Below are 27,177 nucleotides of genomic sequence, written 5' to 3' on the forward strand. Positions count from 1 at the left end.
GAATGCCACCAAGGAGTAGTGATGACTGACTAGCATTTGTAGAAAATCTTGCACAGACCCGAGACCTCGGGACGGATGCTAGCCTGGTCCATGGAAATCAGCCCATATTGCCTCATTTACCGGCCTCGGACTGCCATCAAAGGCCAAGCCTTAGCTGACTTCATAACTGAGTGCTCTTTCAGTTTGGACCAAGAGGAATAGAGTGAAAGGCCACCGAGGCCAGCAAAAGAGAAGGAAAGGGATCAATAGCCACGCGAGTTCAGATGGAACCTATTCGTAGACAGGGAATCCAACTCCGCTGGCAGTGGGGCAGGAGTACTTTTGAAAGGGCTAGATGGATTCAAGGTGTACTATGCTTTGCGCTTTGGGTTCCCTGCATCTAATAATATGACAGAGTATGAAGCCCTTATAAATGGGATGCATATAGCATTGGAAGTGGGGGCAACCGACCTCAAAATATACATTGACTCTCAACTTGTGATCAACCAAATAAAGGGGGCATACTAGGCAAAAGACCCCGTCATGCAGAAATACTTAGCCAGGATGCGGGCTGTAGAAGTTGAGCTCGGAGAGCAGGGGGTCGCTGTGCAGTACCAAAGAATACCTTGGGGGGAAAATGAAGAAGCAGACCTGCTCAGTAAGCTGTCCGAAGAAGAACTAGAGTAGCTCCCAAACGGACTATATATAGAGTACATTAATACCCCTACTTTCAAAAAACTAGCCCCAGTCATGCAGATCGAAGAGGAACGGAACTGGATGACTCCATACTTAGAGTACCTGGAGGCAGGAAAGTTATCCAAGGACAAAGCAGAGGCTAGAAAGATTGCGGCCAAGGCCGCGAATTATCAAGCAGTGAGGGGAACCCTATACTGAAGGGAGAAATCCTGCTCGTGGCTAAGATATATGGGCCCGGAGAAGGCTGCCAGAATAATCCAGGAGATATAAGATTTTCAGGCAAGGGTACTATTGGCCCACGATAAAAAAGGAAGCAGAAGAGTTCGTCAAAAGATGTGATATATGCCAAAGATTTGCCAATGCCATTAACAGCCCGGCCACACCACAATCAAGCATATCTATCCTTTGGCCATTCTCGCAGTAGGGAATCGATATTATGGGTCCTTTCCTAAAGACTGTAGGGTAGAAGAGGTTCGTGATAGTGACTATAGAATACTTCTCCAAGTGGCTAGAGGTAGAAGCTGTACCCACAATCAAGCTCGTAATGTGATAGACTTCGTTTGGGACAACATCATATGCCGATTTGGAATACTGAGGATGCTCATATTGGACAATGACAAGCAATTTGACTATAGGTCCTTCAAGGACTTCACGAGAAATATGGGCATATGGCACAAGTTTTCTTCTGTAGTTCACCCCCAAATAAATGGTTAGACGAAAGTAACGAACTGGGCTATCCTCCAATGACTGAAAAAACGGCTGGATAGAGCTAAAAAGAATTGGGCAGCTGAGCTGAACAGTATCCTATGGGCATTTCAGACTACACCTCAGACACTGATAGGGGAGACACTATTCGCACTAGCATTCGAAACCGAAGTTGTAGTCCCCATAAAGCTACAGATCTCCTCCCACAAAGTCCAGTTTAGTGACGGGGAGAAATAGAGGAGCAACATGGATGCCCTGAAAGAAATCATAGAAGAAGCTCAAATAAGAACAGTTGTGTAACGACCTGCAAACCAGACCGCTATCGGCGCTAGGGTTCAGATCGACTTAAGGTCGCCAGAACTCGTAGCAAGCCTACTGTATATCCTGTTACACCAGATAAAATCCCATACATGATCACAAGATATAACAAAAACATAAACATCCCATGAACTAAGGCTCGATCTGTGCATGCATCAAAACTGAAAGCATAAACTCATACTAGAGCCCTCATCAAATGCTCCAGTATGGTGTACATCACATGCCTCAAGCTTAGTTCAAACATAACTCATACTTAAAACTTTTACATAAAGATCATGTAAACAGGGATTACAAGATAAACACTAGGGCAAAACACAATTCTAAAACCATAAAAATATTACATGTCCACATCTACACTATTACATCAGGGTATACCGGTAACTATGCCAACTTTTCCGAGCTATCTTTGACCCTACAAACCTGGGGTTAGGGGAAAGGGATAAGCTACAAGAGTCTAGTGAGCAGAACGTAAAAATAGTTTAATAACCATATGATTGAATGAAATGCGCCACAACACAAATAATACACATCAAGATGGATTTGTCACCAGTAGCCCTCTACATATTCCAATAGTGTCCAGCCCTCGACGGGAGCTCCTCAGGACTTCCTCTTAAACATAACATAACATATTGACTGTGTAGTTGTCGAAGCCGGTCAAAAATAACATTTTCAGTTATTAACAATTTTACAACTGCAGATAGTGCAGTGAAAGGATCGAATTCACAGGGAATTGATACTTACCTATCTTTCTTATCAAGACCAAGAAAATAAACTGAAAGTAAAATAAAAATAAACTGCAAGTAAAGTAAAAAGGGGGGGTGTTTGAGATTGATTCAATTAAACTAATGATGAAAGTAATAAAGTAAGCGAATAATAAAAATAAAGAGATTCAATTATGAGAAAAGCTCTAGTTGAAGAATTGGATCCACTTCGGTTGTTGGATTGATCATTGAAACTTAGGTTCCTTTGTTTGATTCAATAAATTAGTTATGGAGATGGAAGACGCTTCTCACCACCATATCTCTCCTTAAGCATAAATATTAGGGAACTTCCTCTAACCAATCACTAATCAACAAGTTGCCAAGGAACGTCCTTGGGTCTTAGGCATCTAACAACTGTCAATTGCATTAAGAAATAGAGAGACCTAATTCTAACTACCCAAACGCATGTTGATATCGCTAGATCATGCAATTTCCTTAGTTTTTACATCAAGAGTTACTTATGTTTGAACAATCCAAGCAATTACGGACTTAAAACTATCCAAACTAATAATTTATTACCTTACAATCAAGAATCAATTGGCCATATTGATCAAAATAACAAAGCAACAATGGAATTAAGCATTAGATTGCATGAATAATGAAAACCAAAAGTTAAACAATGTGTTCAGATCTCCCAATCCATAAAATAACTAAAGTTTCACCTAATATTCAACTAGAAAAAAAAGGTTTCAGCCACTCATGGGTGAAACGAAACCAAAAATAAAGAAAGAGATGAAGAAGAGATGTGGCCACTTGCAATCCCGTATGTGTGTTCAAGGGAGAGTAAAAAAAGCATGGGGAGGCTCCTTATGTGTCTTTTTATAGTTAAAAGTGTTGCCCTAGGTTTTCTTGATGAGGTGGAGTCTTCTTTTGAATTTTAAATTTTGAATCTTGATTACTTGGAAGGCAAGTATGTTTTCTTGAGATTTGACTTCCTAAATAAGCTGAATTTTGAATGTACATCTTTTTAAGATTTGACTTCTTTAATAAGGGAAAGACTTCTTGAAAATTTGAAATTTGAATTTCAAATTACTCTGCTGAATGTACTTTCCTTATTTACCACTTTCCTTATTTATCTTCACTTCAGCTGCAACTTGACTTGGGCAACAAGCTTGTTCTCTTTTATCCTATTTTAGGCAGTTTTAAGAGCACTTTCTCCAAATTACCCTTTTATATAATTTTCTGCAAAATAAGATCAAAATCACAAAATTAGGCAGAAAAAGTGTAAATTAACATTAATAACATCATAATAAAATGGTCTAAATTTGGACTGATCAAATACCCCCACACCTAACTTTTTGCTTGTCCTCAAGCAAATAAACTTAGTCAAACAAGCTCTCTTTGCTACTTGATCATTTATTTCCACTTAAGCTCTTACTCTAGATCCCTAATTTGAAGTATTGCAGTGAATAATGTATTGAGTGTGGGGAGTGCCCTTCCCCCTTTATCCTTTTTCTTTTGTCTGTTAGTGATGCTTAACGGCTTCACAACTATAGTGCCACCTGTCTCTATTGTACAGACCCGTACGTACGAAAGCATGAGACATCTGCTCCACGCTAGGCGGCTATTTAATTTCCTCCGGTGCACGTGTAGACAGGGCTGCGAGGTGACTGGGCCGGCTGTCCTTTCTCTTGTCACGTTTCAGGGCCGAGCTCGTGGTGGGCAGGCTGGGGCTCATTAGCGATCCAATTTACTTGGCAAAACTGAGTCAGAACTGAAGAAATCGGGGCGGCCCATTCGAGAGGCTTCGTGGGCCTTGGACCAATACTGCCATGGCATCGGGCCTTGGACCAATACTGCCATGGACTTGGTCTCATACCGGAATACTGAAATAGTGAAACCCATCGGTCATCGAGTGTTAAACTCTAGGGGTGAGCATTCGGTCGATTCGGTTCAAAATCGAACCGAACCGAATAAACCGAAAACTGAAATTTTAGTGTTTATGAAATCCGAACTGAATCGAACCGATTTTGATCAAAAATTGAATCGAACCGAACCGGTCTGATTCGGTTCGATTCGGTTTGGTTTGATCGGTTTCAATTTTTAATAATTTTTTTATTTTTTACACTTTATTTTTAATATTTTAAAATTTAATTAAAATATTTTAATTTTAATATGATTTAATTTCTCTATATTATTGAAAAAACATATTATTATCACTAATCGGTTCGATTCGATTTTTTTGATTTTTTTCTAATTAAAATCGAATCGAAATAATCGAAATTTCTAAAATTAAAAACCGAATCGAAATATATAAAAAACCGAACTAAAATTTTAAATTAGTTCGATTCGATCGATTAATGCTCACCATATTAAACTTTATATGCTTTTGATCATAATTTATTACAAAGACTTACCCTTGGGAATACCTTTCTGATTCTCATTACGAATTCTCTCTCTCTCTCTCTCTTTTTTTTCTCTCTCTCTCTCTTTTTTTTTTTTTTTTCTTTTAATCATGTTATACTATATATATCTCCAGTGGGAGCTGACAGCGTCACACTGAATTTCCAAATATATATAAAGATTTTGTTTAGACGTGGAAAAGCAAACCAAATGGCATTGCCCCTGACCCTGAGAGTAACCGCAGGATTCTCTTTGCCAAGTTGCAGAAAAATGACTTCGAATCCCACTTTCAACACCCACAGGAGTTGCATAGCCTTCGCCGCGACCTCCCAGAATATTGATAGAAAGCTGCCCATATTGCTCTTTGATATCATGGACACTATCGTTCGAGACCCTTTTTACAACGACGTCCCTCCCTTCTTCGGGTACTTTCTCAATCCTTTTTCAATCGTCTCTAAATTGTCGAACAACTCAATTTTAATGCGTGAAATTTGCTGATATTTTGGTTCTGATTTTGCTTTGCTGGTTGGTATGTTAGTGAAATGAGAAAAATTCTTTCTTATTTGTCTCAATAGCTGCATTTTTTAAAAAAGTTTCATCCCGTTTGGTTACTGAAAGAAAAGAGAATTTGTTAGTGCCCTTTATCAATTTGTCATCATGACGTCGTAAATGGGTTTTTGATTTTGTCATTAGCATAATTGGCTTCCTTGATGGATGGCTCCTGCTGCTGCAAATTCTATGACCATGAAAAATGCTTTTTCTTTTATTTTGAGATAATCAAATCGGGTTTCTATCTGCAGAATGTCTTTCGAGGAACTGATAGAAAGCAAACACCCAACTGCGTGGATTGAGTTTGAAAAGGGGTTGATTGATGAGGTACTCTTAATTGGTGTTGAAACATTATTATTGCTAGTTGAAGAATTTGTATGCAGGTGAATAGAGCTCTGTATTGAGGCATATTTGATATGTTAAATGGTGAAATGACCTTAAGTTTTGCTTAATACAGCACTGATAATGTGGTTTCCAAAGCCATAACAAACTTCGATTTCTTGAATGCTTTTTTCCTATGATGAGTAAAAATTCTTTCTCACATGTAATGAGCTTGGATTTTTCTAATTTTTCCTAATTGTTTCATGTCATCCATATGATGCATACAAGTGTACTAATTTTGGTCTGTAGTAGGTGATGTTTTATAAGATTAAAGATTTTATATTTTCTTGCGTTTCCTAATTGGTGTCGTTAGTATGATGCATATACTTTTCCCAATTGTACTTATTTGGGATATTCAGTAAATATTTTGTAAAATTGAAACAAAAGGGGTTGAGTAACTAGTAATTGTGAATTTTAGAAATAAAAAATAAGTCGCAGATGTATTTATATTGTTTGACAAATATTTGGAAAAAGTACAAAAAAATGTCATGAGATTTTGTGCTTCGACTCTTGGAGCACGCGGTTCAATTTATGGTATTTAATCTTTATTCCTTTAGCACTTAAAGACACTTTCTCCAACACTGTTAAGTTTGCTAATGTACAAATGTTAATTTTTTTCTTTCCTATATATGTTTTTACTCTCATATTATTTGTAAGAACTAAGATAAATTTTAAAAGCTTTAGTAAGAACTAAGATAAATTTTAAAAAGATAAAGCTTTTATTAGCCTCGCACTGCCATGTTAGCAAAATTAATAATGTTAGAGCATTTGTCCTTAAAGTGCTAGCAGAGTAAAGTATAGGATACCAATTTGTGAAAGATTGAATAATCCAAGTGTCAGAGCACAAAATCTCACGGTAGTTTTTTTTTTTTTTACTTTTTTTCCTAAATATTAAAATTTATAACCCAAAAAAGGGATTTGTCAATTTGGTAAATAGTGTGGTTTAGTATTGTTAGAATCTTATGATTCTCGATTAGAATCTTATAATTCGAATCAATTTCCTGACAAATCAATTCGAATTTATAGGGTGAATATTAAATGTTCCTGAATCTTATGATTCTTGATTCAGTTTCATGTCCTAGCGATTTAAACCTTTAGGGTAAATTGGAAATGTACCTAAATTGTGACTAAATTGAAAGCACTGATAGTGAATTAGTTGAATCAATATGAATTAACTGAGCCTTCATCTAATTCATTCAATTATTTATAAAGAGTTCGTTAGACATTATATTTCCAAAATTTAAGATCTCATTCATTTTTGTTGTGAAAAGTGTATATAAAACCTTTTCTTTAACTATTTTTCTTCCACCACTCATTTTTTTCCCTCTTCCTCTTCTTTCTTTTTAGTTAATTTATGTTAGAATTAATGACATTGGCCTTAAATTAAGAAGAAAATTACTCCTTGATTTAAGGATTAATTATCTCTTTAATTTAAGGAATATATCTTCCTAAATTTAAGGATCTATTTGGTAACTTCTCATTGTAAATATGCACTGTGTATTATGCCAGAGTTGATGGAAGTAAAGATGTAGCCCTTTTAGCTATTTTCCTTTTTTTCTATTGTCTTCCATCCCTCTTTCCTTTTCTTATAATAAAAATTTAATATGATACTAGAGCCATTTAAATTTATGGGTCTCTTTTTCTGTTCTTCTTCACAGTTTAGAGTTGGGTTTGGAGTTCCAGCTCACTTTTTCCATTTTTTCTCCTCAAAGTTCTGGACATTCATCTCCTTCATAGAATTCTGGGGGTTTCTCTTGCTTAATCCCCCTTAAAAATTCTGGGATTCTTTTAACTATTCTTCTCTCCTTCTTGATTTGAGAGCCAATGGTTGAAGTCTGATGTAGTGAGGAAGAATTAAATGAAATAACAAGAGTCAGGTAGAGAAAGAGGTATTGTATTCAATAAGAAGTTAGTATAGTGGCTCAACAGCTAGCCAAAAGAACAATTCAATCCCATAATGCAAGGCAAGGCCCCTGAGAAATAATCCCAACTAATCTTTTCTTCCCCTATCCTAGGAAGAAGACAAATGATTCTTTTCCGTAGATACCTGCCTGTCCAGATTCCTTTCTGTTATGCTGATTCCTGACCCTTCTAGAATAAACTTTAAATGGGCGTGGTCCTTGAGCAGCAGAAGTGGGCCTAACAATACCCACCTCTAATGGAGAAGCCTTGTCCTTAAGGCTGAAATGAGGAAATTGGCCTCTGAAATCAGGTTCATCCACACATGTGGCATTCTCTGGTGATTGACCTTGCCATTGAACAAGGAATTATTTAATGGTGGTACTGTCTTTGGACAAAGTTTGAGTGGTGAGGATTTTGGTAGGATCCACCACCATAACATCTTCAAGTACCATTTCAGGTGGGGTGATTTCCAATTGCTCTCTTAAGCTGGGAGATATGAAAAACCGAATGAATCCTGGAAGGGGAAGGGAGGTCCAATTTATAGGCGGTAGCTCCTATTTTGCTGAGAATTGGAAATGGACCATAGATAGTTTCTGATTGACACGGTTAGCCAGAGATTGTTGGCGGTGAGACCGGAGTTTAAGGAACACTGTATCCCCAACAGAAAATGACAAGTCACGATGATGCTTGTTGGCATAATGTTGCATGTGCTACTGAGCTCTAAGAAGGTGAAATTTAAGTTGGCGCAAAATCTCATTTTGGTCAGCCACAGTATTTGCCATTAATTCTACTCTAGTTTCACCTGGTAGGAAATTAAGAAGGATGGGAGGAGCTCGACCATACACTATTTCCAAAGGAGTCTTTGCCTGCTGCACTGTGAAAGGTTATATTATACCAATACTTTGCTCAACTCAACTACAACCATGACTTGGGTTGTTCCGATGAAAACATTGCAAATATGATTCAATCGTTCTGTTTAGCACCTCGGATTGGGCATCTGTTTGAGGGTGGTATGTAGAACTGAATTTCAAATGAGTGTCTTGTAACCTGAAAATTTCTGTCCAAAAGCTGCTGGGAAACAAAGGATCACGATCGTTGACCATTGATTTAGGAATTCCATGTAAACGAACAATTTTCCTTGTAAAAGTTTCAACCATAGATTTTGCAGTAAAAGGATGTTTCAAAGGAATAAAGTGCCCATACTTAGTCGGTCAACAACCACTAGGATGCAATCCACCCCGTTTGATTTTGGTAGTCCGGTGATAAAAAGTAGAGTAATGTGTTTCCAGATGTTCTGGGGAATAGGAAGGGGATGGAGCAGGCTTGCTGGAGATAAAATCTCATATTTATGTTTCTAGCAAACAATACAAGAGGCCACAAACATTTGAATCATCTTCATCATACCAAACCAAAAGAAAGAAGCAACATTTTGCGATAAGTGTGATAAGCACCAGAATGGCCTCCAGTAGATGTACAATGCATTTTTGAAATTAACCGCTGTGTCCAAGAAGAAGAGGGAATCACCAATCAACCCTTGTAGTATAGCTTGTCATTCACTATTGAATAGTGAGTGTGCTTACCCAAGTGAGATTTGATATCAAAAATAATAGTTTGTATCCCTTCATCGTGGAGAATATTATTATGTAAAGCATCATAACCCAACCGTGTAGGAAGTGAAATAGCTGAGAGAACAATTTCCTCCTCATCTCACCTTGGATGAGGCATCTGTTGCACGATTAGCAACTCCTGTTTTATATTGTATCACAAAACGTGTTGAACGATGGAATCTGTGAAAAATTCAGTTGTTGTGTATTTTTCTCCGAAAATGAGGTTATATAGAGATGTATTTACATCACAAAATCAGGAGAGAAAAATGAAGCAATCCTATTCTAAGGAAACAAGATAAGCCTGTACAGGAAACAATATATATCAAATCTGTTAATTGTGCAAATCCCTATGATTACGTAATTTACTCCTGATTAGGCAGTTTATTCCAATACTCCCCCTCAAGTTGGAGCATGGATATCTATCATGCCCAACTTGTCAACCATATTATGGAATATCTTCTCAGACACTGTTTTTGTGAGTATATCAGCTAACTGGTCTTCTGATTTGACAAACGGGAACTATATAATCTTCTGGTCTAGCTTTTTCTTGATGAAATGCCGATCAACTTCAACATGTTTGGTGCGATCATGTTGTACGGGATTCTGTGCAATCTCAATTGCAACCTTGTTGTCGCAGTAAAGTTTCATTGAGCTTGCATTGTCTATTCCCAATTCTTTTAGAACGCTCTTAATCCACAATAGCTCGCATAAACCATGCATCATACCTCTGAATTCGGCCTCTGCACTTGACCGCGCCACCACCTTTTGTTTTTTACTTCTCCATGTAACCAGATTCCCTTCCACGAAGGTAAAATAACCCGAAGTAGATCGTTTGTCCAATCAGCATCCGTGTATCCTTCAATGTTTGATGTACCATTCTTTGAGAATAATAGTCCCTTGCCTAGAGCCCCCTTCAGGTGTCTCAAGATCCGGTATACTGCATTCATGTGTTCTTCACTTGGTTTATGCATGAATTGACTTACAACACTTACAACACTTACAACATATGCTATGTCTGACCTCGTGTGAGTCAAATAGATCAATCTCCCAACCAATCGTTGATAGCGTCCCACATCTGTTGGAATTTGTTCTGTAAACAAACCGAGTTTATGGTTCACCTCCATCAGAGTTTCTGCTGTCTTGCAGGCAAGCATTCCAGTTTCAGTCAACAAATCCAGAATGTACTTCTGCTGTGAAAGGAAAATCCCTCGTTCTGATCTTGCAATTTCAATACCTAAGAAATATTTAAGTTGCCCAAGATCCTTCATTTCAAATTCAACAGCCAAATAGTCCTGCAATAACTTCATTTCACAAGGATCATCTCCTGTTAAGGCCATATCATCGACATACACAATTGAAGCTGTTACCTTCCCTTCTTTGTGTTTGATAAATAAAATATGGTTTGAATTACTCTGTTTATAACCAAATGCCTTCATCGCTGAAGTGAACGTCCCAAACCAAGCTCTAGGTGATTGTTTAAGCCCATACAATGATTTCTTCAGCTTACAAACTTTATTTCTGTTTGAAGTACTCCGTTTAACCCTCGGTGGGACCTTCATATAGACTTTCTCCTCCAAATTTCCATTAAGAAAAACATTTTTAACATCAAATTGATTCAAAGGCCAACCTCGATTTATTGCTACAGAAATAAGGATACGAATTGTGTTGAGCTTGGCCACCGGTGCAAAAGTCTCCTGATAATCTACTCCATACTTTTGTGTATATCCTTTTGCAACCAACCTCTCTTTATATCTATCAATGCTTCCATCTGCTTTAAGTTTCATAGTGTATACCCATCTACATCCAATTGTCTTCTTTCCTTCAGGTAGAGGAACAAGTTCCCATGTAGAATTCTTTTGTAGGCCCTCCATCTCTTCGTTCATCGCCTTTGTCCATTTTGGATCTGCTAAGGCATCCTGCACACTACTAGGAATAGATACTTTGGATAATTGATTAATAGTAAGTGCATATTACTTAGACAATCTATGAGTAGAAAGATAATTGCTAATTGGATACTTGACATTAGCTCTAAGGTCAGGTTCATTCTGTTTCCTTGGTACACCCTTATTTTATCTTTGTGGATATCTAGGAGCCATATTGTCACAAGAGTTACTTGTTTCATTACACTCATCAAATATAGGACTCGGGTTTACCTGAGTAGAAATGTTGGTGTCCAGGATATTCTGAGTTGGTTCTTTGGTTGATGGTGTTATCATGGGCAACTCTTCAGATATTGGTGATTCTTCAGCAGACGTTGGTATTTGTAATTTTCCAGAAGAAATTAATAAATCTTCATCACATCTTTCAGAGAGACCTTGCTGACTGTTATGCTGAAAACTTTCACTTACTTCCTCTAGTTCTAAGAAATCTGTCATTATTTCTTGTGGCACATTCTCTTCACTAAAGCTCTCCCCCTGAAGAGAAGGAGGTGTGACTCTCCCTGAATAGTATGGTTCTGATTCACGAAAGGACACATCCAAGGTCACATGTAACCTTTTTATGTGTGGATCATAGCATCGGTATCCCTTCTAGAAATCGGAGTAGCCAACAAATACACATCGTTTAGCACAATGATCAAGTTTATTTCGCAAAATTTTTGGAATATGGACATATACTGTGCAACCAAAAACCCTTGGTTCAAGATTTGGGACATGTGACAGTGAGGAGAAAGCTTGCATCTTTTGTTGAGGAGTTCGGAAATCAAGTACGCGAGAGGGGGCCCGATTAATTAGATAAATAGCAAACTTCACTGCTTCTCCCCAGTAGAACCGAGGCATATTCATGCCAAAGAGAGAAGCATGAGCAACTTCTATGATTTGCCTATTTTTCCTTTCTGCCAAGCCATTTTGTTGTGGAGTATAGGTGTTAAAAGTATGATGTCGAATCCCTCTTTCGCTTAGAAACTTTCCACAATTTGTATCCAAGAACTCCAGTGCGTTGTCAGTTTACCAAACACGAATCTGCCTTTGATATTGAGTGCCCACTATATTGTAGAATTCCTGAAATGCTGTAAGAACATCACTTTTTTTGTAAAGCAGAGACACCCAAGTCATTTGTGTGCACTCATAAATGAATGTAACAAAATATCGTGCTTTAGAAATAGAAGGAATCTTTGCAGGACCCCAAACGTTAGAATGTATAATCATAAATGGTTCAGAACATTTATTTAAGCATGGTAAATAAGAAATACGGTGACTTTTGGCCAGTTCGCAAATATCACAATGAAAGTCTGAAATATTCAAATTTGAAAAAAGATGTGGTTGCAATTTCTTAAGATATCCAAATGAAATATGTCATAATCACCGATGCCATAAACAAACAGTTGCTTGAGCTTTGTCTCTACTACTCGTTTGACATGCAAGGTTATTTTTCTGTTTTCCATTATTTGTCAGATCCAAGTAATAGAGTTTGCCCCTTTTAACACTATAACCAAGAATCTTTCGGGTCAGAATATCCTAAAAGACAGAATGAGGGCTAAAAAGTTATAGTACACGCAAGAGAAGAGATTATTTGGCTAACCGACAAAAGGTTATATTCAAGAGATGGAACAATCAAGACAGTATCTAGAATAAGGGTACTAGACAAGATGACTGATCCTTCTCCAGTAATTGGAGAAGTACCACCATTAGCTGTAGATATAACAGATTGTGAAGAAGCACAAATGGATTGTAACTGCCCTGAATCTCTAGTCATATGATCAGATGCACCTGTATCAATAATTCAAGTACTATTCTTAGAAGCTGCAGAGAGTACATTTGCCTTACCAACAATACCTGGGTGGGTAACGTTAGCTGTAGGTTGTGATTTGTCCTCCATATTTTTTTGGACTTCTGTTGTGGTCGAACAATAATGGTGTTGGGGAATACAAAATACGATATTGCAGATGGTAAACTATGGTGGTGGTTTCAAGATATGAAATTCGGGAAGTAATTCTTTCAGGATCAGAATTGCTCTGATACCATGTTGAACGATGGAATCTGTGAATAATTCAGTTGTTGTGTATTCTTCTCCGGAAAGGAGGTTATATATAGATATATTTACAACACAAAATCAGGAGAGAAAAAGGAAGCAATCCTATTCTAAGGAAACAAGATAAGCTTGTACAGGAAACAATATATATCAAATCTGTTAATTGTGCAAATCTCTATGATTACATAATCTACTCCTAATTAGGCAGTTTATTCCAACAAAACGGTAACCTATTAATTTTGAAATCCAATGTTGCTGTGCCTTAAGTAGATGTCGGAGATTGCAGTGATCTGTTTGGACAGTAAAAATTCGCTCTATATGCCAATGAGTCACAACTAAAACCAATGCCATTAGTTCCCGATCATAAGCTGAGAGTGCAAGAGAGTTGGAGGAAAGAGTTTTGCTATAAAAAGCTAATGGCTTGACATCTTGCATAAGAACTGCACCCAAACCTATACCTGATGAGTCACATTCAACAACAAAATGTTTCGAAAAGTTTGGCATGGTGAGAACTAGAGCAAAAGTAACAGCCTGTTTAAGATTGACAAATGCTTCATGAGCTAAAGAAGACCATTTAAAAGGATGAAGAGCCTCTTTTTTGAGCAAAGAAGTGAGAGGTCTAGGCAATTGTCCATAATTGCATATGAAGCGACAGTAATATCCTGTTAATCCAAGAAAGCCATGAAAGCCCATTAATGATTTTGGAATTGGCCAACGGAGCACTTCTGAAATCTTAGATGGGTCCATCTTGACACCTTTAGTGGATATGATGTGTCCCAGATGAACACAAAGAGCTTTCCCAAGTAACACTTCTTCTTGTTAGCAAAGAATTGATGATCACACAGAAGTTGTAAAATAGTCCGTAAGTGAACCAGATGTGATTCTCAATCTTTACTGTAGATGAGAATATCGTCGAAGAAGATGAAGACGAAACGCCACAAGGTCTGAATACATCGTTCATGACAGATTGGAAGGTAGCCGGCGCATTAGTAAGCCTAAAAGGCATAACTAAAAATTCATAATGGCCGGAATGCGTTTGAAACGAAGTCTTAGGGATATCATCAATAGCTACACGAATTTGGTGATAACCATATTTGAGGTCCAACTTGGAGAAGTAACAAGAACCATGTAATTCATCAAGCATCTCTTGAATGACGGATATGGGGTATTTGTTAAGAATAGTGGCCTTATTTAATTGGCGATAATCCACACAAAAATGCCAACTTCTATCTTTCTTGCGCACCAAGAGGACTGGACTAGAAAATGGGCTGGAACTAGATTGTATGATGCCAGCAGAGAGCATTTCGGAGACAAGCTTATCGATTTTGTCTTTTTGCACGTATCCATACCAATAAGGCTTGACACTGATAGGAGAAGTGCCTGGTTGCAAGGGAATGTGGTAATCAGCAGGGTGATGAGGGGGCAGTTGGGAAGGTTTGGAGAACACATCTTCATATTCGGATTGTAATTGTTGAAGGGAAAAATTACTATTTAGTCCCTATGATGTGGAGAAACTCACTAATTGGTCCATCGATTTTGAAAAATACATTCAAACGTCCCTAACATTTTAAAAAGTATACTAATTAGTCCCTTCATTAGTTTTAACCGTTAAATATTGCAAAAAAGTCTAAAATGCTCCTGATACAGAGGAACTAATTAGTAAACCTTTTAAAAACTTGGGGGACCAACTAATAAGTTTTTCAAAACTATAGGAATTAAGTAATAAAATACTTAACGGCAAAATTAATGGAGGGACTAAGTAGTGGACTTTTTAAAGCGTCAGGAGCGTTTTAATATATTTTTCAAAATTAAGGGGCTAATTAGTTAGTTTCTCCAAACCATAGGGACTAAATAGTAATTTTTTCTTGTTGAAGCTGGTGGGTCTGTTCAGCATGTAAGATAGAGGCTAGAGGAGGGTTGGTGTGCAAATGATCAATATTCCACAGGAGAGTAGCAAAATTAATATCCAGACTTGTGAATAGTTTCAATTGTGAGAGGAGTGCGGCACAGAGAGGAATCGCGTTTCAATGACACCTGACTCTTATTTGAGGCAAAAGACATGGTCATAGACCTCCAATTAACCTGGACATCCCTCAAAGTCTAAAGCCAAGTAACACCCAGAATAATGTCCATGCCATTTAAAGAAAAACATAACAGTCTGCAGCAATAGAGAATCTCTGCGTTTCAATTGGTAAAATGCGACAAAGACCCATAGAGGTGACATGGTGACCATTCCCCAATTTAACAGAAAATGGAAGAGTGGGAGTAATTGGCAAGTTATGGCGAGAGACAAATTTATCAGAAATGAAATTGTGGCTGGCACCACTATCAATCATAACAACTAAAGAGCATTTAGAGAGGGAACCCTACACGTTCATTGTCCGAGGCTGAGATATGCCACTGACAGAATTAGGGCAACTCAATGTGAGACAAATGAGTTTTGTGAAACTGAACAAGGAATGAAGAGTCAGTAGAAGCATCCAAAAGATCAAGTTTCGTGTCATCAACAATTGTTTCTTTCTCACCCACAATCAAAGCTCATAAGGATTTATTAGGGCACTCATGAAGAGGGGAGTAAGGTTGTTTACACTTGAAACAAAGCCCTTTAACCCGTAATTTCTGGTATTTGAGGTGGGAATATTGGCAAGTGCAGGGTCATGAGGCGGTGGGTTGAAATTTAGGTTGTGGAGCTGGTAGGAGAAATGGATGGGATGCAGGCGGTAAGGATTTTTCTGGTGGATGCAGGTTGCGGTGTTGGGGGCTGGAGGGGTTATGGCAATGACGGATATGTGGGGATAAGGATGGACTGGTGTAGAAGCGAGAAGGTTGATGGGCCAGGCCCAAATTTTATTGCGTTTTTATGGAGGAAGGGGAATAAGATGGTTTAGACTGAAGGAAACCAGAAGAATGATACTTGATTTCACATTCGATTTCACGGGCAAGCTTCATGGTTTGATGCAAATCTTTGAAAATATGAGAATGCAGTTTGATGCGAATATCAAGGTATAAACCATTGAGAAAATAGTCTAAACAATGACAATCATTAAGAAGAGGAACCTGAGCTACTCTTGTGACAAAATCATCAATATATTCAGCAACAGTACCTTTTTAACGAATGGCAGCAATGTGTTCATATGGATTGTCAAAGAGATCAGCACTATATTATTGAATCAGCTCTGTAGTAAATTGAGGCCATGATAATGTTGGGTTATGTTGTCGCATCCAGCAGAGCCAATGTAAAGGAGCGCCTGCCATAGAAACTAGAGCTAAAGAAATTTTAAGGTCTTCTCAGGTTGAGTGTATTTCAAAATTTTGCTCAGCTCTAACTATCCACCCGAGTGGATCATCACCCTCAAACGTAGGCATCTCGACCTGTTTGGCAGAAAGAGACGTATCCTCAGTTGGAACAACAGGTGCAGACACTGGTTGAGGAGAACTTGTCGCTGGTGAAGTTGCTGTAAGAGGGTAGAGGATTCTGCCTCATTGGTGATAGTTTTTCCACGAATAAAAGAAGTAATAAGAGATTCAAGGCGACTAAAACGTTGGTCTTGCTCAAAATGCCACGTTGCATTTTCCACTCAAAAGGCATCAAAGGCTTCTTCTAATGTGGAAGTGTTCCTCTCCACCAGATCAACACGAGATTCCATTCTCGTCTTGGGCATGAGCAAAATGTGCCAGCAGGTTGGGACCAATGTGATGGAGTAAGGAAGAATTAAATGAAATAACAAGAGTCAGGCAGAGAAAGAGGTATTGTATTCAATAAGAAATTAGTAAAGTGGCTCAACAGCTAGCCAAGAGAACAATTAAATCCCAGTGGCTCAACAGCTAGCTAAAATAGCCCTTTTAGCTATTTTCCTTTTCTTCTATTGTTTTCTGTCCCTCTTTCTTTTTCTTGTAATAAAAACTTAACAATTTACTTAATTAATTATAGTTTTCAAGTTATGCAACTTATATTAATAATATTCTACCCTGCCATATTTTTTTTACTATTTAATTATTTGATCAAATTTAAATAAGAGTTTCAAAATATGTATAATGATAATTTTTGTCTATAATTCTAGGAATCTAAAGCTCATAATTTGTAACATAAAACCATATAAATAATAAATACATATTATTCTATTATAAAGAATATTTCTAATTGGGAGAGTTGAACTCAGGACCTCTTGGTTCAACTTTGATGCAATTACCAACAGATTAAGGCGCTAAGCCCACGACTGCAAAAAATTTTTAATTAGATAAATGATAATTTTATATTTATCAAAATATGTCACTATGATATTTTTTCTTTATCTTATTTTAGAACATATATTGTTTTTAATTAACTTTTAGAACTTTTATCAAATCTTATAATTCAATTTGATTCTCGATTTATAAAATGAAGATCTTGATTCTCAATTCTCGATTGAAATCTGGATTTGACAACTATGGTATAGTTATGATGATGGTGGATGTGGTGGGGATAGTGATCATTGTGTAGTGGGTGTAAGGTGGTTGTGGTGTTGGAGATGTGACAATGATTATTGAGCTTATAATTTTTAGTAGTTATAGTGATGATGACAATGGTGGTCGTGGATGTGGGTTTTCATTTTATTTTAGTCAATGTGGTATTAGGGTGGCAACAAAAGCAACAATACCATATTTGAAACAATCAGAAGCAGTGATTGTTGCTTCAATTGAGAAACTAGTCATTATGGACGAAAAAGTTTAGTAATTTTCTACTCAATTTATTGAACTCCAAGTTAAAATGTTGTCACTCCAATAAATAATTAGGTCCTAGCAAACACAATTGTGATGCCAAAAATTTTAACTATAACTCCACTGAGCATCTCTTTTGGTTATTCACTTGGAGCCTCTGTTGTCAGAATATTACATTCTTGATTTGAATTTTACGATTCAAATCTATTTTTCAACAAATCGATTCAAATCTATGGGGTGAATCTTAATGTATCTGAATCTTACGATACTGGATTCGAATTTTAGGATTCTCGATTCGGTTTTACATCCTAGCTATTCAAATCTATAGGAAACATGAATTGTGACTAAATCCAAAAAAATTGATAGTGAATAAGGTGAACCAAAGAAATTTTCACCCGATGCAATTAATTCTCTTATATTTTCAAGATTTAAGATGTTATTCATTTTTACTATAAAAAAGTTTATATAAAACCTTCCCTTAGCTATTTTTCATCCACTAATCATCCTTTTCTCCCCTTATCTTTTTCTTTTTTTCTTTTCAGTTAATTTACTTAACTAATTATAGTTGTTAAGTTATGATAGTTTATATTTATAATATTCTAATGTGCTATTTTTTTGACTATTTAATTATTAGATCAAATTTAAATGAGAGTTTCGATATATGTATAATGAAAATTATTGTCTACAATTCCAAAGTTCATAATTTATAACAAAAAAACTATATAACATAATGCATACATATTATCCTATTATGAAAAATATTTCTAATTAAATAAATAATAATTCTATATTTATCAAAATAAGTCATTGTGATACATTTTTTACTTATTTTTAGAACATATATTATTTTTAATTGATTTTTGGAAGTCTTAGCAAATCTTATGATTCGATTCAATTCTCGATTTATGAAATGAAGATTTCGATTCGAATCTCGATTTGGCAACTATACTTGGAGCTGCTAGCATCCTGTTCTGGACAATATCCTACTCTTTGGTTCTTATGAAATTCATAAAGGAGATGGGTTGCCAAGGTTTGAAACTGTAATCTCTTGCATGGAAGTTGCCTTGTGTTATTCTCTTTCTGCTTTTTTCTTTTAGTTTTTATATTTTCTTATGTGACAACACTACCACCACTCCCTCTTTTTTTACTCCTTGTCCAAATTGCCTCTCTTTCTCTAACCTTCAAAAATCTCATTATGTCAATCTTTGATAAGGAATACTTTTTTCTCCTTCAGATGCAGCTGTTCAAAAAATTCTTCAAAGATGGAAGACCTTTTGATTTGGAAGGTTGAGGACTTGGTATTAGGAGACGTTATGTTTTCTTAATCTTGTTGCTGTTGATTGGCATTTTTCCTTTATCTGGCTATGTTAACCATACTAACATGATGAAATTTTAAGTATTCAGAGTTTGTAGATATTCATGTATTTCATCAGGCTGTTCTTTTATCACATACCCCGTGATAGCACTGTTTAAGTATAATTACCACTGATTGACACATGGTTAATGGTAAACTTATTTGTGATTTATTTACCCATGGTCTCATGTACTTGTAAATAGTTCCACAATTCATGCAATGTTAAGAAAATTATTTCCCCCAAGCAGTCGGACACTATGATAATGAAACGAAATCCTAGTTTTCCTTCAATATTCTTCTCCTTTTCATTTTTCTTATTCACAGAATATGCTGTCATTGATGCATTGCACTTTTGACCACCTTCTGTGGTTTATGGTGCTGTAAGATGTTGGATATTTTCAGAGAACATTGTAGTATATGATAGAAACTGACATATGCCATCTACAATTTTATATTTACATGTCCTGCTTTCAACAAGACAAATATGTCACAATTATTCATTTTGTAATACTGCTTGGATTAACATCTGGCATATTATCCTTTTGGAAAATATAGCATGCCTTCTTTTCCTTTGGCTAAACCATGCCTATTTCATAAATTACTTAGCAAATTCTTCTATCTAGGCTGCAAAATTAACTGTACTGAAATACAAATGGAGGTTGTGATGCTATATCATTTAGGCTAGGAGGAAAAATTAATTTCTTCTTCATTTTTTACTTTTAACATTATAATTTCAATAAGTTCTTAAATAAGCAGCATGTTTCAATGGTTTTGCCTTTTCTTCCATGTTTGCAGAGTTACTAACTTCATCATTTGTCTTTACAGGGCTTAAAAATTGTATGAGGAAAGGATACTCCTACATAGACGGTGTTCCAGAGTTGCTTTATGATTTAAGACAAAATAACTATGAGATGCATGCTTTTACAAATTATCCCATCTGGTAGGATGAAATGGATTTATCATATTATTGATTATGTGCTGAAATGGCTCATCATCCTCTTCAGATTATGATTTATAGGTACAAAATGATTGAGGAGAAATTAAAAATCTCAACGTACTTATCCTGGACATTTTGTTCGTGTATATCTGGTATGTTCAGTAGTTTGATCTTTGTATATAAGTGGCCGTGTATGTAGTCAATAATATATGAGAAATACTCAAAATTCTCTCAATTACTCTGTTTCAAGTCAGCAAGCAGTGGATTAAAAAATATGTTCTTAGTAGTAAACTCTAGTAACCTTTTACTAAAAATTTCAAAAATGTAGAAATATACTTGTTTTTCGATATTAAACTTGCAGTAGTATTGCACTGATAAAAATGTTCAGTGGTACTAGTATCTTCTCTAGGATTGTAGTATCTCGTGCTCAAGTCCTAATGAAACAAAATGAAAAAAAAAAATAAAAATAAAAAGAAAAAAGAAAAGAAAAAATGTGATGACCTTTTCACCCTGGAACTATGGCATGGGTACATGAACATGTTTATGAAATATTTGCTGGATCTTGGAAGATTGTTTATCTTATGCCCTCTTGTGCTGCATTATTTCAATATGATACCAGGATAAGGTTTTATTCATTCCAATATAGTTATTTATTTTCTTTATTATTGTTGTTATTGTTATTATTATTATTATTATTATATGGTTGTACGCATCTATGTTGATTTATGCTTCAAATAGAGATTGCAAATACTGTTGAACTGATTGTATTGATTTTGATCCACTTTACATTTTAGGAAAGAGGAAGCCTGATCTTGATTTCTATCTAGAAGTTGTGAGACATCTTAGTGTTGATCCAGCAAGCTGTGTTTTCATTGATGACAGGTTTTTTTCTTTTGGTTCAATTATATATATGTAATGATGTAGGAATTTGATTTCTGTGCCGAGTTCATGTTTTACTATGGTTAATGGTGAATTACCATTTGCCTCTCGAGGTTAGATTATAAGGATTAGTAGGTTCGTATTGTTTGACTAGCAAATAACTGGTTGGTGACATTTAATTTGGTTAACCATTTGTTCTACCCATCCAAATCAATTACATTATATATTAAATTATCACTAGGCAAATCAATGACATTGTCTATCAAATTCATATTTTAAGTCACCCATTTTCTATGAGTTTCTGGGTATATTCTTGCTGGTCCCCTGGCAAAAATTTCTTGCTTCAAACAATCTTCAGCAATATTAAATACGTTTTACAGCTATGCTATTATTTATTGTTTCTCCATGTTCTTTTGAAAGCATTTCTAGCCTCCTTATCTCTTGCTAGTGAAAATTGAAAGCAGTTCTTTTCCAGGCCATCACAAGTCCAAATGACTGTTCTAAATGTCAATTGCATTTTTAATTCTTTCCAAAGGAGCCATGGAAGTTACAGGAACTTGTCATATTTAGTAATTAGCATTGTATTAATTTAGTGCAAGTGCCATCAAAAGTACAGCGCACAATTGCTTTATTATGTAAAATGATTTGCTGGCTTCACTATACTAATCTGCTGCATGGATTACTGCAGGTTGACAAATGTAAAGGCTGCAACTGAAGTTGGCATTGTTGGCCTTCATTTCAAAAATGCACATACGCTGCGTGAAGATCTTGCTCGGATAGGGGTTAACGTTTCAGCAGATGAACATATAAGGCATGATTAACTAAAGCATTGGAACGAACACAAATATTCATCTCTGAGTTCATCATCTTAACACTTTTCCTTTTTTTTTTATATTAAAAAAAAAAACTATCAGTGCAATTGAAACAGCTGGGTTCGAACTGGCCCAAATAACTTTTGGACCCACTTCCCACTTGGTCCAAAATGATTAACTCAAATTATTTAGTAATTTTGTGTTAATTATTATATACGTGCTAGCTATTATATATAAATCCATTTTCTTCAAATGTTTCAATGTGGAACAGTCAGTTGCCGCAATTTCGTCAAGCAGGTAGCTGACCGTTACAGCAATCCAGCCATTAATCCATGTTATTATTAGCATTCTTCTTGCCGTGTCCTGATGCAGGTTTAGAGACACTTTTCTTCCCAATTTGGATTAAAAAGAAAAAAGATTTATTTGGAGCGTTCTTTGATTTTCTGCATACATTGGTGATTTCCTGGTAAATACCTTTTCTTTACTTGCCATTTTTCACTATATTAACCCTTTTGGTTGTTGGAATTTTGATATGAAATCTCAAACTGAGGGGATTTTTTTTTTTAAGCGTTTCATGCTAATTTACATTTATATTTAAAATTTTAAATGTTTAGTAACGAAATCAATTTTAAAATTTATTATAATTATAGCCTAAAGAATTAAATTAGATTTAGAAAATTTAACGATAATTTATAGTATTTTTCTTAAATTGTTTTATTAACGATAATTTATAGTCTTCAATTTAAATTTTATGTTGTAAATAAATATATTTTATATTTATCATATATAATAATAAATATATTATATGTAATAAATATTTATTATAAATAAATTTATATATATTGTAATATTTTATTTAATATTTATATTTAATATTGTTATAAATTATATGCCGAACGATGAAAATTTGTATTTAATATCAATAATATTAAATAAAGTGAATTATATGCATTACGTAAAGTTTTAATTTGTTTCACACTTTAAATTTTCATTGATTTATGATGTATAGAAACGGGAATAAGTGTTAAAAAGAATGCAATTGACAAAATAAAAAAAAATCATTGGAATATAAATATTTATTTTAAACACTATTTTATTAGTTAAATAAATTTTTTAAAAATATATTATTATTTATTATTAATTTTTTAATATTTAATTTAACTATTTTATTATAATTGTGATTAAATTATTTTAAATTTAAAATTTTGAATGTAAATTAATATAAGCATTTAGACTTAGTTGTTCAACAGGCTAAATAAGGGTTAATTATTAAAATAATATTTTTAAAAAAATTTTTTAATAGTTTAGAGGGAGTTTAAAATAATTTATTAAAATAATATTAACTTGCGAAAACATTAATAAAGAAAGAATTTTTAAAGAAAAAAAATGGAAAAAATACCGAAAACGTTATTGAAGGTGGTGTGGTGTTTTTTTTTTTTTAAATAAAATTATTGGTTGTATTAATAAAATTTTATTAAATAAAGAGATATATTATTTCAAATAGAGAGACGATCAGGCCTAATAAATTCTCTAGCCAAAGTATGAGCAGTTAGAGTAGTATAACGACGAATCCATCTAATAGAAATATGTCTAATAGAGATTTACAATCATTCAAAATCAAACTCAGTTCAGAAATGTCTAAATGTGGAAACTGAAAATTACTTGCAAACAGTCTAGAAAAATGCAGCCATTAAAAGACAAAAATTTTGTCACAAAGAGCAAACAGTGATGAAGAGTTAAAGTTTCAACAATTATCAGCGTACCATTACCTTCCGAGAAACTACAAACACCACGTTGAAATATACTCTCAAAGTTTTTCACAACAAAACCGTAGCCAATAAAATCTTGAACTTGAAATAAAAATCCATCAATTTGACAAAACCAATTGAAATTATCCAAACTTGGAGATGACGCACGAATTTGGAGAGGAATGACTTCAAGATCACGAGCAGGATTGGAGAAATAAAACAAGTTTCTGCCCTGATATAAAGTAGCAATGGTATTTCTATGCAAAGCACTAGCATGTTGAGCAACTTCCCAATCCGAGATATGATGCATAACATCTTCCACAAGGTGAGCTGCTGAATTTTGCACTTGGTTCCATAATAATGAGTTTTTTGCTGACCATAATCTCCATGCACAGACCATTAGAAAGGCTTTTCTAATTTTATCTTGGGACTTCAAGATCTGCAGTAAAAAATTAAAAAAATTATCATTAGGCTGCAAATCTTCCACTCCCCCTAACCTACAAACTTCCTTGGACACAGGACAATGCAACAAAATATGATTGACACTTTCATCTTTATGGCACCAAGGACATCTAGCATCCATATCCACGCTCTTTTGCCTTAAGTTATCCTTTGTAGGCAATATATTTCTACAAGCTCTCCAACAGAAATCCTTCACTTTTGGAGGGATCGAAACATTCCACAAACTAGTCCACGACTCATCCCCCACATTAAAAGATGATCTTCCTAGTAAATTCATATACACAACGTATGCGGATTTCACCGTATACACACCTCCTTTATCAAAGTGCCACAAGAAGGGGTCTTCCTTATTGATAATACTAATAGGAATACTAATACTAGGCTTGATATCTCTTGAAGAAAAAAGCTCCATTAAAAGAGTAATGTTCCAAACCCTCCCATTACCTTCAAAAGGATCACAAACACGCAAATGTGGTTCAATAAAATCGAAGCCATCATCTGCAAAAAAGATATCCTCCTTAGGAATCCAGGGAGCTGAAGCCATTAAAATATTCTCTCCATTACCCACCCTCCACCTTGTACCCCTTTGAATCAACTCCCTTATTGCCATCACACTTTTCCAAATAAAGCTAGCACCATTACTTACATTGGTGGAAAATAAATCACCATTTGGGAAGTACTTTGTTTTAAACACTCTATAACAAAGAGTATTATGATTTGTTAAGAACCTCCACAGTTGTTTGCCAAGTAAAGATAAATTAAAATTCCTAAAGTCCCGAAACCCCATACCCCCTCCTTCTTTCTACTACACATCTTCTCCCACGCTAACCAATTAATACCCCTCTGCCCTTCTCTTTTACCCCCTACCAAAAGCCATTGACCATTCTATACAATTCATTCAAAATAGTAATAGGAATCAAAAAAATATTCATGCAATATGCAGGTATAGCCTGCAACACAGATTTTATGAGAACCTCCCTACCTGTTCTAGATAGGAATCTGCTGCCCCATGAATTAATCCTCTTCCACATTCTTTCTTTTAGAAAATCAAAAACTGCTTTTTTGTTCCTCCCAATAAGAGAAGGTAACCCCAGATAGGCACTATGACTCAATGGTGAATGAACATCTAGGATATTACTGATATTAGACCTTACAGAGGAGACCACATTGGGATTGAAGAAAATGCCAGATTTGTTGAAGTTCACCACTTGTCCAGAAGCAGCAGCATAGGTATTGAGAATAGATTTAATACTATCTGCTTCCTCCAGTCTAGCATTAAAAAATAACAGAGAATCATCTGCAAAAAATAAATGTGAGATCTTTGGGCATCTAGCACTTGCCTTACAGCCCTGCAACCGGCCTCTAGATTCAGCATCTTTAAGTAGTAACGATAAGCCTTCTGCACACACCAAATAGAGATACGGAGAAATAGGATCCCCTATCGAAGACCTCTACTAGGCACAATAGGACTAATCCAATCACCAATAAAATTGATATTGTAAGAGACTTTCGAAAAGCACATAGTCAACCACCTAATCCATTGAGTAAAAAAACCAAATTATTCCAGCATACCTTTTAGAAACTCCCACTCTACCATATCATAAACCTTAGAAAATATCAATTTTAAGTGCACAAGTACCATCATTTCTGCCCTTATTAGTTTTCATATTGTGTATCATTTCAAACGCAACCATAATATTATCGGTAATCAACCGATGAGGGATAAAGGCAGACTGATTCTTAGAGATAGTCATAGGAAGGACCCTTTTAAATCTGTTCGCCAAAGCTTTAGCCACAATTTTATATAACACATTACATAACGTAATTGGACGAAAGTCTTTAACAGTTTCAGGGCTATCCACTTTAGAGATCAAAATAATCAATGTTTCAGTAAGAGAAGAAGGAAAAGTACCTTGTTGAAGCCATAGGCGACAACCATCGGAAACATCATTACCAATCAAGTGCCAAAATCTCTGGTAAAATGCAGGATTTAACCTATCCGGCCCAGGTGCCTTGTCTGGATGCATCTGAAAAAGAGTAACTCTAAATTTCTCATTCGAAAAGGGAGCACAAAGATCAGCATTATCGGCATCACTAATCAAGGGCAGCACCAACTCAAAAATCCGTTCACAATCCACAGAATCGCCATAAAGAATAAACTAGAAATAATACAGAACATGATTTTTAATTTCCTGCTCATCCTCAATCTAGGTACCCGATGACTCCTTTAATTTAGTAATACGGTTCATTCTTCGTCTACCATTAATTTGTACATGAAAAAATTTTGTATTTCGGTCCCCATTGTTAAGCCAAAAGCATTTTGCCTGTTGTTTAAGTCTAACTTCTTCCTGCTCAAGGAGACGATTGCAATCTTCCTTTAAAGAGGCGTGAGAAACAGTACTTGGTCCATTATCCAATAATCTCTGCATAGTCTTCTTCTTTTGCCAAAAATCTCTATTTCTACTCCTACCCCAAAATGAAAGAGCAGAAACTAAATCATCACGTTTCATCAAAAGGTTGCGTGGTATAGAATTAACCCAAGTTCATTTAACAATCTCAGCCAAACCCTCATCACATAACCATGCATTATCAAATCGAAATCTCCTTCTATCTCTCCTATTATCCTTAGGAGCTGTATTAATCACCAACGGTTTGTGATCCGATCTAGGAACATGAACAACCAAGCAGACATCATTAGTGAATTTACGAGCCCAGTCCTTAGTAGCAAGGGCTCTATCAAGCTTCTCTCTAACCAGATTATTCGACTCCCTGCCCTTCTCCCATATGAAGAAAGAGCCAACAGTGGGTATTTGAATAAGATTACTGTGCTCAAATGCTTGTCTAAACCCCTGCATAAGATAATTTGGTAAAGTTGCTCCTCCTTTCTCATCTCTCGAGCATAAATCATTAAAGTCTCCCGAACAAAGTCATGGAAGAGAGCTTCTACAAGATAAAGCTCGAATAAGGTTCCAAGATTGACGTCGTCGTTGCGATTCCGGAAACCCATAATAACCAGTAAACCTCTATTGGACATTACCTTGCGAAACGATCGAATTAATAAAATTTGAAGAAAAGCC

The 27,177-nt window shown here is 35.6% G+C and overlaps 2 protein-coding genes across 2 annotated transcripts; one reads left to right on the top strand and one right to left on the bottom strand.

Moving 5' to 3' along the window:
* The first annotated feature begins 4,936 nt into the window (after positions 1-4,936).
* LOC110621306 (flavin mononucleotide hydrolase 1, chloroplatic) lies at positions 4,937-22,102 on the top strand. The gene is made up of 7 exons (XM_021765538.2): positions 4,937-5,227; positions 5,603-5,678; positions 19,143-19,194; positions 20,088-20,202; positions 20,281-20,351; positions 20,994-21,081; positions 21,767-22,102. The coding sequence occupies exons 1-7, from the start codon at positions 5,013-5,015 to the stop codon at positions 21,897-21,899; spliced, it is 750 nt and encodes a 249-aa protein (XP_021621230.1). The 5' UTR covers positions 4,937-5,012; the 3' UTR covers positions 21,900-22,102.
* Positions 22,103-23,528: 1,426 nt separating this feature from the next.
* On the bottom strand, positions 23,529-26,955 carry LOC110621459. Its single transcript, XM_021765742.1, has 7 exons — positions 26,681-26,955; positions 26,374-26,566; positions 25,740-26,259; positions 25,083-25,499; positions 24,961-24,985; positions 24,144-24,795; positions 23,529-24,077 (listed from the first exon to the last, which is right to left on the bottom strand). Exons 1-7 carry the CDS (start codon positions 26,953-26,955, stop codon positions 23,529-23,531), a joined length of 2,631 nt encoding a protein of 876 aa, XP_021621434.1.
* Between the last annotated feature and the right edge of the window lie 222 nt (positions 26,956-27,177).

This window comes from Manihot esculenta, chromosome 14 (assembly GCF_001659605.2).
Source record: "Manihot esculenta cultivar AM560-2 chromosome 14, M.esculenta_v8, whole genome shotgun sequence".
NCBI classification, from domain to species: Eukaryota; Viridiplantae; Streptophyta; class Magnoliopsida; order Malpighiales; family Euphorbiaceae; genus Manihot; species Manihot esculenta.

What these genes read in the sequence shown, in the direction of transcription:
- LOC110621459 (XM_021765742.1), bottom strand. Translation starts at nt 26,955, where the DNA reads ATGCAGGGGTTTAGACAAGCATTTGAGCACAGTAATCTTATTCAAATA. An exon ending in TTTCGATTTGATAATGCATG is followed by an intron (nt 26,567 to 26,680) that starts GTTATGTGATGA and finishes ATTTTGGGGTAG; the next exon opens with GAGTAGAAATAGAGATTTTT. An exon ending in TAATAAGGGCAGAAATGATG is followed by an intron (nt 25,500 to 25,739) that starts GTACTTGTGCAC and finishes TGGTGTGTGCAG; the next exon opens with AAGGCTTATCGTTACTACTT.
- LOC110621306 (XM_021765538.2), top strand. Translation starts at nt 5,013, where the DNA reads ATGGCATTGCCCCTGACCCTGAGAGTAACCGCAGGATTCTCTTTGCCA. An exon ending in TTTACAAATTATCCCATCTG is followed by an intron (nt 20,203 to 20,280) that starts GTAGGATGAAAT and finishes TATGATTTATAG; the next exon opens with GTACAAAATGATTGAGGAGA. An exon ending in ATTTTGTTCGTGTATATCTG is followed by an intron (nt 20,352 to 20,993) that starts GTATGTTCAGTA and finishes TTTACATTTTAG; the next exon opens with GAAAGAGGAAGCCTGATCTT.